Raw genomic sequence first — 14,242 nt, forward strand, 5'->3', positions numbered from 1 at the left:
CACTATGTATCAAGGTTGACGCATCCCTTTTGACACTTACCTGGCAGGCAGGCAGGTGCCAAGAAGGCGTTTTTGGGCTTAGATGCATGGAGTTTCCAGAAGTGGTTAACCAGCTGGGAGAGGAAACTACAGCAGTCTCCTTCCAACTGCTTCTGAGGTTCTCTTCCCTCATCCACTCCTTCTAGGTAGGAGAAAGAAAGTTGTTAACGACGGTAAATCTGAGATAGAATTTAATTTGTTTGAAGGTTAACTCAGGTCAAGGAAGCTTGCCTGGGGAGGGAGTTTCAAGTGGGGCCCCAATCAATATGCCAACTATCCCTAGACTCCAGCAGGCACATCTAGGAAAAAAACAGTCTGGGAAAGGAATATCACAGAAAACATTGTATGTTAGAAGTGAGTAGAGGGGGAGCATTCAGGATCTTTGCAGCAGATTCAGAGATCTCAGGTCCAACAGTTAACCTCTAAAAACTAAAGGAACAGCTGAGATGTTTCTTGAATGATTCCTGGATTCTAGTATTAGAAGGAGGAACAGAATGATGACAGCATATGGGTGCATGTAAATAACAGAATTCTAAAGGCATCAACAAACTATATTTAATAAAGGTCAAACAAGTTTGGTATCCTGTCAACATGAGGAGAGATGAGGAAACAGAATAAAGCACTAAACATGTTAATAAGATACTGGCAAAAGAACAGCATAAAAGCAAAAGATATGACCCTATTACTTTATAGCAACCAGGGCCCAAGCTTAACATTACCCTGAAGATCATAAGAGGTAGCAGCTTCGGAGACAGATTACATCTGGTTTCCAGAGCAATAAATAAACTCAAGGGTAATCCAAGGAGTGTAAACACTGGAAAGGGTATTTACTGAAAATGGCACAATCCTAATGTCAAACGTCCTATAAGGTATAAAGACCAGGGAGTAAAATCCCTGACTTAGAATGTGAGGTCGGTCGGAGGCCAACATGAACAGTGAGAGGTAAAGAGGGTAGAAAAAGTGTACTAAGCAGATTTCAGGACCACGGCCCCATAGGCCAAGTTCACCTGTTTCCATCTGGGGCAGCTTTGACTCCGTAAAGTGGACAAGGTTGTTAGGGCGCATGATAGCAATGGAGCGAGCTGTGATCACCAGCCTCTGGAAGACCTCAGGGTCCAAATCCTTGCCTTCTTTGCTGGATGTGTTGAGACACTGCACAGCTTTGCTCAGCAAGGCCTGATCCTACAACGAACGGATCAGAGAGAATGACCCCAAGTAAGGGCTGGGTACGACAGCAGAAAGGACAGAGAAGCAGGCAGACCAGTAGGATTGCTGCCTCCTCTCAAAGTAACATGTGAATTAAATTACACCAACGACCCAAAACAAATCTTCAAAACCACCCGAGACAGTTAAACATCTAAATGCATAAAGTATTAAAGACACAAAAAAATCAAAACCAATGAAATCAGTACCAAAGTGTGACAGGAAAATCAGAAACCAATCTCCCAGAGCTGCAGCATCCCAGATCTCTTTCCTATGGTGGAAGAGTGACACCTCTGCAAGCTCACATTACCCAAAGATTCCATTCTGAAACGGCTCTTCCTTAAGAAGCTCGCATTTCTCAGTTCCCCAGGATGGAGGTACAAAAGCTGACCAGGTGTCTCGGCTGGTAACTTCTCCCTCATGGGTCTGAACTGTTGTCTCTTCCATTGACAGAAGCTGGCCCAACTTTTCACCTTTGACCACTACTTACTTTTATAGGTGAGACCTCTCCCCAGGAGTCCGCGTCCACGTCTCTCAACCACCATTCAGAACCGTCCTCACATGCCAGCACACACTATCCCGCAGCGGGAAGAGTCAAACACAGCAGTCCTGACTTCTGGAGGGAGTCCCCACCCCTCACGCTTTTCCAGTGAGAAGCCGCCCACACCCAGAGGTCCCTCCCTCTCTAAGTCTTACTGACACACACCAAAAAGTAACTGCAAAGCAGTGTTCCATCAGTGGGCTCATCCTCCATTCTAAGGAAACTTCATTAGTCCTCAGGAGAAACATGAGGCTGTATCTAATCTCAGTGCTACCCTTGCCCCAGTTCACTTCGCCCCGCGCCTGTTCCACATAGGAAAAGTGAACTTTCCTGAGTCACTGCCAGTCCCACAGCAGTCATTCCACAGAAGGTGCCCCTGAGAGGAAGCGGTTACCTTGTGACTGTGATAGGCCGAGCGGCTGGTGTGCAGGCTGGCCAGAAGGCTCTTGGACTGCTGCTGGACACTGGCAGGTGCCGGCAGGGACAGCAGCAAAGTGGCCAGCTCCTGAGCTGCATTCTTGTTTTTCTCCTGATGGAGAAGACAGCAGGGTTAGCACTAGTCCACCAAATTCAGGCAGAATCAGCTGTCTGCACCCTGCCCTCCCCTATGCTCCCACCTAGGTTGTTAGGGCCAAGAACTGCAGAGAACACAGAACTTCAAAACTTACAATCTTCCTCACATGACAGGTGCAGAAAGTGAGTCTAAGCTTGTGACACCCAGAACAGAGATCTTTCATCAGCACTCATCCTATTCTATAAAGCACTCTCTCACTATGGGTTGGGTCCCCCAAAATAGGACATAAGGCCTGAAGATGAAGACTCCTCTGGAGCGTCTTAGCACATCAAGATTATGCTATAAATATCCTTTTGCTGCGAGGCCTCAGGGTCTCTGGTGAACCCACTGACTTCCTGCCTCTTCAGAAAGCCCCATGTGCTTTGAAAAAGTAACTTGCCTTCTCGATGATTGGGCCAACAGCAAAGCAGCTTTCCAGGGCTTCTAAAGAACTCACAACCAGCCTAGGGAGACAGAAAAGCTGGCTTGAGTACAACCACCACCCCTGTCTCCGCCTTATGCTTTAGTCTGTGCAAACCACAGCCGGGAAGACCTTGGGGACTGCTAATGAATGCCAAGTACAAAATCAAAGCACAATTAAGACGTGCCACGGGCACCATGCATATCGTTTCCTCATATTACGGGCCAGAAGACACCGGCTCCTGCTTGGAGATCAACCTGAAGTCGTGTCATAATCCTTAACTCAAAGACAGGCTTTTCTTCCTCAAAGAGGATAAATGTGCTTCCTTCTGCTGCCTGTGGCAGGAATCACTGAGATAGGCTTAATGGTCCTGAAGCAATGATACCCAAAGCTCAGGTGCCCAGACATCAGTAGGCAAAGGGACACCCAAAGGGGAAAGTGAAAATCTTCTTTTCATACCAGGAGGTTAAGACTGTGTTTTACTTACACTTCCTCCAAGAAAATGCACAAGGGCCCTTCCTATGAGTCCCTACACCTGGGGAAAAGAACAAACTGTATCGTCAGGTACATGCCAATTGCCAGTATTCAAAGGGTACTACAAAGCTGCTGAGAAAACTGAGCCATTTTCCCTTAGGGAAGGAACAGGAAACCCAAGTGCTGAACCCAGGGCTTGCTCCTGAAGTATCATGTGGCACAGGAGTAAGAGCAACATCCCGAGGTCTGATACTCTGGACCAAAAGGGAAAAGCATTGAGAAAGCAGCTGGAGAGGAAAAGGTCAAGGGGCAGAGGAAGGTGATGAAGACCAGGGAAGCGGGAATGGAGGCATACAACAAAGCTAGGCAGAACACACTCTCCAGGGGGTTTTCAGAGGACTTTTTCAGCTGCCCCACCACCCACACCCCTTCCCGTCCCCTGCAGAGGGAGCAGAGAGGGAGGGGTGAGGACGAAAAGCTAAGCGAGTCTGAAGCGGCCACCACCCAGTGCACGTTCAGCCCCTGCAGACTCGGCTTTGCGAAGAGTAGCTCCGCGCCCATGCATGACCAGAACGGAAAGAAGCAGGATTTGTCCACAGAAGCAGGAGCAACGCAAAGCCACGCCATGGATTACACTACTCTCTGACACACACTCACTCGTGCAGAGAAAGAAAGAGGGCATACTAACCGGTCCAGCTTGGTTAGGGACTCAGTTTCAGAACTTGGGGAAGAAGCAAAGGAAAAAAAAAAGGAAACAAATGTGAAGCTCAGAAAAACCTGGAAACACATCCTAAGCAAACAATATAAGAGTAGGGTGGGGGGGAGGGGGAGAGACAGAGAGAGAGAGAGAGAGGGGGAGAGAGAGAGAGAGAGAGAGAAGAGGAAGGGCTTAAGGCTGCTGGTGGGCGGCAATGATGCCAAGCCAGGCTCTTCTTAGGACTTATAATGTAAGAAACTCAACATCTTACATCATGAGTTACTTCATCACCATGGCAAACCAGCAGCTACCTAGCACAGAGAAGCCAAGCGCAATGCTTAAGAAGGCCACTGGAAGGAGCCCTTAGGAGACTGAACTCTGCTACCAGATGCAGCAGACAGCCTCTTGCCAGCAATGTTAATACCACATATGTAGTAGCCACTGCAGAGAAAGATGAGATGAGGATGAAATCAGAATGAAAGGGAAGACTTTCCCCTATAATTTCAAGACTGGATCCTCAACTACAACACTGGCTTAAGCATCTGCCAGTCAGCAGCCTCTGGCTACTCCAAAGGGTACTGAGCACTAAGAGAAGGCACAGGAGGCCCCAGGCAGACCCTGGAGTCAGGCAGCTCTGAGTGCACTTTCGGGGACTGTCTGCACACTCAGGAGACACGGAGTAAGGGCAAACTGTGTGTCAACTTGAAAATCACATGCTAGACGTGGGGCTGTTACTAAAGGTTGACTGTCAAGACATAGGCTCTGCGGGGAGAGTGAAAACTGGTGAGAACTGCAGCCAAGCCCTGCCGGTGCCGGTACCTCTCCAGGACAGTCCCACTGGTGGTAGCGGGGGCAGCTGAGTCACTGTCTCCGGTGCCATTGCTCTGGTTCAAATTTGAAGGACAGATGTTGCTGACAGAAGCAGAAGGAAATTCTTCCGGGGGCTCATCAGGCCAGCCAAACTGTTCCTTAGTCTTGCCGTAAATTTTTACAGCATCAATCATGGTGACTCCCGCTGGATCCACCGATGCACCGACTGCAATGAGCAAAAGAAGCCTTTGGGAAGCACGTTCTGGAGAAGGCTAACCCCACTGCCTCCAAAGCGAAGACCACTAGTTGAGGCAAAGCAGCAAATTGCCTGGATTTTATAGTCACAGAAGGACTGTGTCTCCTGAGCCCCCAGCAGCACTGACATCATCACAGATGTAAGCTGCATGTGTGCAGAGACAGCTCTGTGACCCCAAAGCCCATGGAGTCGCCTATCAGAAGCCCCTCAACATCACCGTGCTGTCTTCCTATTGTCACCCCCAGGGGTCTCCAAGCAGAGGCACATCACCCGCACTAGCAACAGCATTACTGGGAGAAAGAGCAGCTGAAGGTGGCCAGTAAAGAGCAGAGAGGATGCCAACCTCATGAAAGGCTCAAGGATTTGTACTTCGAGGGTCTGAAGATCCCAACAGCATGGCAAGGCAAGGAGGTGCTAAACATCTCTCAGTGACTGCCTGCCCAGGTCCTCGTCGGTGGCTGCAAGGAAGCCCTGGGACAGCCTCTGACCTTGCCCCTTCTCTGCCTGAACACTCAGGCAGCCCCGCCAGCAAGGCCCAACCCTACAGAAGTAAACACTGGAGCAGCGTCTCTGTCCTTAGCCCTCCAACCGCATGGAGACCCCTGTCCTGTCCCTGGCTTCCTTCATATGTCAAATGAAGCTCAACTTTCCATGAGGGCCAAGCCCACAGAGGGTCTCCAGAACAATGCGGAACACAGAGAAGGGCCCCCAAGCCGCCGTCACACGGGGAGGACATTGTGCCAGGTGGGGACTCACTGAAGAGGTTCAGCTTCTTATCAGCCTGCAGGGCTTCCTCTCGGGTGAAGGGGAAGTCAAACCAGCGGGAGCGACTCAGGTTAAGCTGCATAGTTCTCCCGAAGATCTCAATGTATGAAGGGGCCCGCTCAATGGCCTGCGTCCCAATCTGAATCCGCATGCCTGTCATCACCATTGTGCTGTTGTTGTTAGTGATCTCAATGGTGAAGCCCCCGGGCTGGCGGGAAGAAAAGCACACATCAGCCAACAGTTACAAGTTCTTTTTTTTTTTTTTTGGGTGGGACCCTCGCCGGTGGCCTGGGAACAAACCGGCGCTGCAGAGGCTGCGGGCAGCCTCGTAGCCCAGCACTCAACCGCTGCGCCACCAGGGGAGGCCCAAAAATTACAAGTTCTTAAGGGCAAACTTTTAATCCCCCCTCTCAAGTGTGATCCCAGACAAAACCCTTTCCATTTTAACCCTCAGTAATGACTGCCTTACGCCCAAGAATGGAAAAACAGGCAGGGAGTAGACCCTCTTCAATTTTAGGCTTTCTTCTCTCGAGCATAACCACTTCCTGCTGCCCTTACAATAATCAGGTAATATTGGAACAGGAACCCTTCTGCATGGGAATTAAATCTTCATTCCTTCCAGGGGCCATTTAACTGTGAGTATATCCCTTACACCCGCACTCTAAAAGGAGACATGTTCTTAAACCACCCTGTTTGAGTCCTTCTACTCAGGGACCGAACCCGGCCCGGCCCAGTGCTCACCTTGGTGTTGGCCACGTACATGCCAGTGGAATTCAGTCGGTGCTTTATCTGTTGAGCATTGTAGACCTGCAAGAGGTCATTGCCACCAAACTCCACATCTGTCAGCTGCTGGTTGTGCTCAAAGAAGTCAATGGGGAAGGTCACCTGGCTAGACGTGCGGGTGGCTGTGGAGAGTAGCACCAGAATGCCAGAGCACAGGTTAAGAGTGGTCGCGACAGCTCTGCCTCCACTCCACAGCCTAAGACCCCTCCCCAACTAAGCCCACACTCGTACACTCTAGACTTTCGAGGCAAAGCCCGGATGACAGTGCTTGCATCAGCGGGCGGTTAGCTACCCAAGAGTCACTACCCTAGCCACAGCATGACCTGGCAAAGGAAGCGGGGCCAGTGTTAGCGACAGTTAATAACAACAGGCGCTCTTGTAGCTAGCTGACCTCAGCGAGCAACAGAAACTATTACTTTATAGGAGGATGTGCCGCTCCAAGACTTCAAACATAGTCTCTAGCACAAGCCTAGGTTAATGCGGTAGCCCCTGCAATGGTCTCTGCTGAGCCAGGGTGCCTCACTCCTAAATGTCACTGCCCCACCCCAAGGTGTCCTCCACTGGGCGGCAGCCAGATTCCCAGCTCAGAGGCTGCCAATGGCTCATCACTACTTGGTGAGAAAGTGGCCAACGGAAGGAACCTACTCCTCAGTAGTTCCATCCTGCACATCCCACCAGGCAAGTCATTTTCCCTAAACCCAGAAAAAAATCTCTGAAACATCAGGTCAAAATATCCTTCTTTATTGGGTTCCTACGAACTGCTGAGACTGAAGTGCAGCCCACACGCCTGCCATTCATGCAGTGTCGCTGACAGCCACAGGGAACACAGGTGCCCTGAAAACCTTGCCTCTGCTCTTGGAGAATTAGCTATCTCATCTCTGCCTTCATAAAACGCTCAAACAGGGACTCCCAGGTGGCGCAGAGGGTTGAGCACAGTGCTGTGAAGCTGTCCGCAGCCTCTGCAGCGCGGGTTCTAATTCCCGGCTGGTCAGGAAGATTCCCACATGGCACAGCAGACCTCTCCTGTCTCACCTGCTCCTCCCCTCAGCAGTGTATTTCAGTAGATCTGGCTGTTCTGCACCCCACTCTGTCTCTGGTGAATCCTCTCACCCTACTACACCTCTAGACTGTACCCCAGTTCTTGTATAAATAAATAAATCTTTAAAAAACACTTAAGACAGCGGCTGCTTCTCCACGGGAGCCCTCCCCACAACCCACTGAAGAGAGGCCTCACTGATGGTAGCTGTTTTGCGCTTTCGAACCGGCTTCATGATGCTGATGACACTGCTGGGCTGCAGGGATGGCTGAAGCCAGTAGGAGGTGTTCTCCACGTTGGCCATGTAGATGCGCAGGCTGCCATCCTCACACAGCAAGATCATCGTTGTCCGCTGCTGCTCATTGCAGGCTGTGTGCCTAATGGCAACCATGTCTTGGATCTAGGAGGAGGGGACAAAGGAAGGCATTCGCTGCCACACCTGCAAAGCAGAAACTGTGGCACGTGGCAGAGCGGCTTTCGAGGTCAGCTGGGGAATGTGCAGAATGGTGGCAAAGAAAAGGCACCCAGGACAAAATGGATGGGAATTCTTTTACAAGCCTTCAAGGAGAGAACTGGGAAAGTGACATAATATACAAACAAAAAAAAAAAGAGTGGGTTCATAGCCAAGAGATGGGAGAATCTGACACTGACCTTAGCTTTAGCAGGAAGAGTCTTAATCTCCTGGATGAGGAAAGTGTCTGGTTTCACCATAACTACCAGTGGCACACCGGTGGTTTGCTGGACACAACACACCAAGCCAGGGTGGTTCATCACCTCAGACCACTGGCACAGGGCGGGAGATGTCTTACTTCCACCATTGGAACTGCAAATAAGCAAAACTGGCCACAGTTAGGTCATTGACCACATTCTAATAGTTCTTTCTTGACCTAAAAGCCATCCTCACACGAAAAACTCGACTCCCAGAGCAATATACTAGTCCAGGGGGCCAAAATATTCATGAGTTTCATCCTAAGCCATGCTGGACGCTCACACCGCCCGCTGTGCGCAGGCACCCTCGCTCGCACTACACTGCCGAGTTCCCCTGTCTGGGGAGCAGGTGGTCCCACATGCCTAGAGGCTATCAACGGCCTAGAGACTGGAGCTGCCTGTGGCTGAGGAGTCTCCGTGCTATTAAAGATCTCAAAGAGTATCCAAGTTACACATGAATGGTGTCCATTTTATTTCATCTCGAATCGGGTGATTTACAAAAGAGGCCAGAGAGAAAGCACTATAATGGCTCCTCAATAGCAAGTGAGAAAATGGGGAGACCCTAAACCTCTTCTTCCTCCTCCCTAAATAAACCCTCCTAACCTGACATACTTCTATCATCGGGAAACCTTATTGGAGCCCTCTCATCCCCAACCGCACCATGCGGACACCCAGTCTGCTTAATGTAAGTCCTCCCAAGGGATTCTGACAGAGCATTTTAGTGGGTGAGGCTTAGAATCCCTTCTCAAAATGTATGTTTGCTGCCATGATATAGCTTTTCCTCTGAGCTGCAGTGGGTCCCAAAAACCACCTCTTGGAGACAGTCTGAGGTCTCCCTAGGCAGCAGGCAGTGGGTACAAACCATGGAGATAGCCCCACCTGCCAACACTGGGTGCTGCTTGATTTTCAAGAGGCCTAGCAGGGAAGGGAGACGGTTACTGGGGAAAAGCAAGTTTCACCAGATTCACAAAAGACACCAGCTCTTGGGTGCAGGGCAGAGAGCCGCTGAACATGGGCACTGTGAAGGGTGAACGGTAAGGTAAGTACTCAGTCCCACCTTTTGATGTTGATGGAGAAGAGCTGCAGCACCTCCAGAGTGGTCCTGCTGATGGTGGCAGCGAAGGACTTGCCTTGTGAATAGCTGAAGAACAGCATCTGCAGCACATGAGAATAGTAGACGGACACGCCACCGCCCGCCACCTGACTGTTACTGTCCTGTTGGAACAAAGAACATTTGCATTGAATTCTCGTGTGGCTTCCAGGTTTGTGAGTTATTCATCTGAAATCATGATTATGTGCACCCATATTCAAAGCGTGAGATATGAAACCTGTGGATAAATCTTGATAAAAGGATAAAGGCACTTCAATTTGAACCAGCGTGGTCCTAAAGGACACATTTTTGCTGCTAGGGAGAAAGTTTGCGGCACACAGATGAGTTACTGAACTATGTAAATCTGGAGAAGGGAACAGCAACGTGCCCCACCTTCAGGTCCTCATGATTGATTTCCAGTACGTTGGTGACATAGAAAGGACCCTGCTGAGCACTGCTGGCCTCCTCCATGAGCTGCGTGTAAATGTACCCCGCTGAAGACATGATAACAATGATGTTCTTTCCTTCCTCATTGAACAGGAAGGTAACATCTCTGATCTTAGAGCTCGGCAGGAGGAAGTAGAAGGTTGGACTCAAGGCATCAATAGATAGGTCATAAATCTGCAAAAGAAAAGACAAAATAAGGGAGATCTCTTGCAGTTCCATCCCCAAAATATCCTGGCAAATCCAAAGGGCTGCCACTGGTGACTCATGGGCATTCACTGCCCAAACAACAAGCACCCAAGTGTTAGGCACCAGTAGCTAAAGATTACTAATCCCTGTCAAGGAATGAGTAGGAGAGATACCCAATTAGGAGTTTTGTAACAAGTACAGTAACAGCTGTATGCTTGGTCCGTGGGGGCAGAACCAGAATCAATTCCGTACTGCCAACACACACAAAATCCTGTACAGCAACCTACATAACGTAACAAAATGCTGGGACATTTTATTTAATTCTGGGTGAAGCAAGCACATAATAGAGTAAAATCACCAAGTACCATTTCAAAGAATGGAACTGTACCTTGACAAAGTCTGCAGTGACAATTGCTAACTCAGTCTGTGAACCAGGTAACCACACGGCTTTGATGATGAAGTTCCCTGTCGCCAACTGGGGGTGCAACACCAAATGATCTGAAACTGAGCCTGAGCTGCTGAAGGTCAGCACGTGGCAGTCCTGCACACAAGTCAAGGAGCAGAGAGTGGAAAAAATTAGTCAGAATGGGGGCCTCCCTGGTGGCATAGGGGTTAAAAACACAGCGCTATCAAGTTATTGCCAGCCACTGCAGCATAAGTGCGATCCCTGGCTGGCCAGGGAGCAACCCATATGGTGCAGCAGACCTCTCCTGCCTCGCCTGCTCCTCCTCTCAACAGTGTATTTCAGTCAATCTGCCTGTTCTGATCACACTGTCTCTGATGAATCCTCTCACCTCCTGCACCTCTGGTCTACACCCCTACTCTTGTATGCATAAATAAATCTTTTAAAAGCATAATATTCAGAATGTAGATAGGGTAATTCACTTCAAAGTCCTAATGCTTTCTTCTTTTCCCTAATGTTCTCTGCTTACATGCCTTCAGTTAGTATTCAGATTAGTCACATATTCAGACTTCAAAAATACATACAGATTATTTCCAATAAAAATCTGGAACATCTGGGCCTCCCTGGTGGCACAGGCGGTAGAGCACAGCGCTGTGAAGCTGTCCACAGCCTCTGCAGTGCTAGTTTGATCCCCACTGGCCGCGGAGCAGCCCACATGGCGTGGCAGACCTCTCCTGTCTCGCCTGCTGCTCCCCTCAGCAGTGTATTTCGGTCATTCTGCCTGTTCTGTTCCCCGCTGTTTCTGGTGAATCCTCTCGCCCTCCCGCACATCTGGCCTGCACCCCAGTTCTTGTATAAATGAAATAAATCTTAAAGAAAATATTTTTGAAAAAAAATCTAGAACGTAGAACATCTGAAAGAAATTCAGAGCGATTTCTTTTGTGTTCCAATGGCTTTTGTTTTAATCTGACAGTGACTAAGAAAAAGTGTTGCTTTCCCTGAAATGAGGGGAGAGAAGGTGACTAGGACCTGGATCCACAACTCAATTGAAACTACATCAGATGGTTACCTTCAGCCCACAAACAGCAAGGTAGTCCTCCTTGCAAGGATTCCCAGTAAGGCTCAACACAGTAAAGGGGACTGGTGCAGAAGCCAAGCGGGTCAGAGTCAACTTCCTTTTGCTGGAATCTGCTTGCTTCAGGAGTGCAGAGAGTTGCAGGACAGTGATCTAAAAAGGAACAAACACTGGTTTGTATTTAACCCTTCATTCTCCTCTCAGAGAACATAGAGGAGAAATGAAAGTTCATTCAAAATGGGGAGTGTAATGCAGGTAAGTTTCTTATGAAAAATCCAAGATTTTTCTCCTGGCCAAAAGAAATGCCTCTTTGCAGACAGGAAAAACAGATTAGTAATGAAACCAACTACTCTTTGTGAAATCACTTCACAAAAATAGTGAAATATGTGCTAGTCTCTAGTTTTCTATGACAACATTTTCCTAAGTATTTCAGAGCTATTTTAAAGACAATTTGTATCTCTAGTTTGTTTTTCACTTGAGATAAGGTTAAAACAACTTTAATGCTGATAAAGCATTAAAGATAACCACCACCCCCCCATCCCTTCTAGTTCTGTAAGGTGATACATGCGTCCCTGTGTCCTTAGAGGGCTGGGAGGGAAGGGAAGACCCATGTCTCCCTACAAAGATGCTCGCTCTCAGCTTGTGCCTCCCAGAGTGACCACACTGGCAAGACCCGCAACTGTGCCATCTTAGGTCACTGTTCCCCGGAGAGTCTGTTTAGAGAATGTACTAACTAGAACCACATTATTCTACATCTAATTACATAACACAGAGCTCCAGGAGGAAAGCTCATACTCTGTCCCTAAAGCATTCCTGGAATCCAACAGACTCTCTAGGGCCAATCTGAGAGCAGTCATCCGGCCATCTTGCTGAGCACTTAAGATAAACATGACCTAAAGCGAGTGTGAAGGAACTGGAGGACCCACCTTGCCTTTCTCGTGGCTGACAGCCAAATGCTGGCGGCGCCCGTGGGGCGAGGAGAGCACACACATCGCCACCCGCCTAAGAACATGGGCACTGATGAGTTGTCGAATGGTCTGGCCCTGGTCTCCACTGTAGTTCATCCGAACGTTTTCAAAAGCACCTTCCTGGGAACCTAAGGTAGGGACCTGAAAAAGAGAAGCAGACAGAATAGGCAGAAATAAGGCAAAAAAGATCAAGAGGACACACGTGCTTAGTCATTTGTATGACTAAAACAAAGCACAATTCAGTCATTCAAAAACAATGGATTCCCATGGCTAAACCATGGACTGTTAGGTAACTGATCAAAGTTATTGTCAGTCTGAGCCGAATTATGTAGTAAATGTGTCGTAAAGCTAAATTTAATAAAAACTTATTTTTTAAATGTTACATCCTTTTCGTAAAAAAAGATGGTGATGACAGATGAATTTTTTTTTCATGGATCTACTGGAAAAATTAAAAGTCAACAGCTCTATAGATCGCCAGTGCCACCCCAATACTTTTTAGCCTCATTTTTATTATCTAAGTCTAAAAACCATAGCTCTAAAACTAATTTTTAACAAAATACCAGAATACGTGTTTCCAAGTGAGTATTTCCCCTTAGAAACAGTCATGAGGTTATTCACATTCCTCATTCCTCTTTACCCTTCCCTTTCAGAAGCGCTGGACTTTCCTTCCCTCCACTTGCTATGCTGCTCACAGGGCAGGTGGACCATGCCAGCAGCCTGGGTCCAGTGCTGAGCAGCAGGGCTCACAGTGGGTCCTGGCTTACAACTGTCACCCCAGTCACAGAAAGAGCTAAAGGAACATGACCAGGGCCTCCCGAGTGGCACAAGGGATTAAGTCTCAGCACTGTGAAGCTATCTACAACCACTGCAGCATGAGTTCGATCCCTGGCCAGGGAGCTGACCCACATGGCGCAGCAGACCTCTCCTTTCTCGCCCACTGCTCCCCTCAGCAGTGTATTTCAGTAGATCTGCCTGTTCTGCTCCCCACTCTGTCTCTAGTGAATCCTCTCACCCTCCCGAGAATCTCTAGCCCTACACCCCAGCTCTTGTATGCATAAATACATCTTTTTTAAAAAAATAAAGGAACATGACCAAAATGGGATACAGCAAAAGATGATAAACTATCTTCTAGAAACAGAGTTCCTCACATCTTGGTGGTTCACATAGTTACATGAACTAAAAAGGACTTATCCACTGGGGATACAATGATCCCTGGATTTCCCTTCTTTAGAGGACATACCTCATATGCTGATTTTTACACTAAATGTCTTGAGAGCTTAGACTGTATATTCTCAAGTTCTGAGTGCCCAGGGACTGACTGTCTGGAAGACAGCACTTAGAGTATGTGGCCACGGAAAACTTGCTGGTCCCTACACACACCTAACTTCGGGACTCTGGCACACTCACCATCAGCTGGTCTGTCATCTCAACCACCTTCTCCACCGTGTGCAGCTCGCGGAGGGCTTGCTGAGCCCGGCTGCTGCTCCCCACAGCCGAAGCCTGCTGAAAGTTGGTCTGAATGGCATCCATGAGGAAACTGAGCATGTCTAACACGAGAGGAGCGAAGGAGAAATTGGCCTGAGAAAAACCCAAATACACAAGTGGGAGGGGAAGACAAAAACAATGGGTCATACTCATCATGATAATCTTGCCAGTATAATTCTTAACAGAATCCAGCTTTCTCATTTCCAACTTGATGTTCTAGCCATTCTCCCCCAACACTGGATTTGATTCCAGTTATTTGTGCTAACTCTAGATCTTTCTAAACCAGGGGTCCCAAGTAGACA

The 14,242-nt window shown here is 48.5% G+C and overlaps 1 protein-coding gene across 1 annotated transcript in view; it reads right to left on the bottom strand.

Annotated features, from left to right (window-relative positions):
* UBR4 (ubiquitin protein ligase E3 component n-recognin 4) overlaps positions 1-14,242 on the bottom strand; it is a gene marked incomplete at both ends in the record, with an annotated part of 112,579 nt that overhangs the window by 54,782 nt on the left and 43,555 nt on the right. Inside the window, 15 exons of the mRNA XM_084242876.1 lie at positions 41-181; positions 1,047-1,221; positions 2,178-2,312; positions 2,737-2,800; positions 4,748-4,964; positions 5,751-5,967; positions 6,501-6,664; positions 7,777-7,978; positions 8,230-8,401; positions 9,344-9,501; positions 9,770-9,997; positions 10,398-10,550; positions 11,482-11,640; positions 12,414-12,596; positions 13,863-14,033. Coding sequence (XP_084099002.1) covers positions 41-181; positions 1,047-1,221; positions 2,178-2,312; positions 2,737-2,800; positions 4,748-4,964; positions 5,751-5,967; positions 6,501-6,664; positions 7,777-7,978; positions 8,230-8,401; positions 9,344-9,501; positions 9,770-9,997; positions 10,398-10,550; positions 11,482-11,640; positions 12,414-12,596; positions 13,863-14,033 — 2,539 coding nt within the window. The remainder of the gene's footprint in view (positions 1-40; positions 182-1,046; positions 1,222-2,177; positions 2,313-2,736; positions 2,801-4,747; positions 4,965-5,750; positions 5,968-6,500; positions 6,665-7,776; positions 7,979-8,229; positions 8,402-9,343; positions 9,502-9,769; positions 9,998-10,397; positions 10,551-11,481; positions 11,641-12,413; positions 12,597-13,862; positions 14,034-14,242) is intronic.

The sequence above is a fragment of the Talpa europaea genome (assembly GCF_964194135.1).
Source record: "Talpa europaea genome assembly, chromosome: 9".
NCBI lineage: Eukaryota > Metazoa > Chordata > Mammalia > Eulipotyphla > Talpidae > Talpa > Talpa europaea.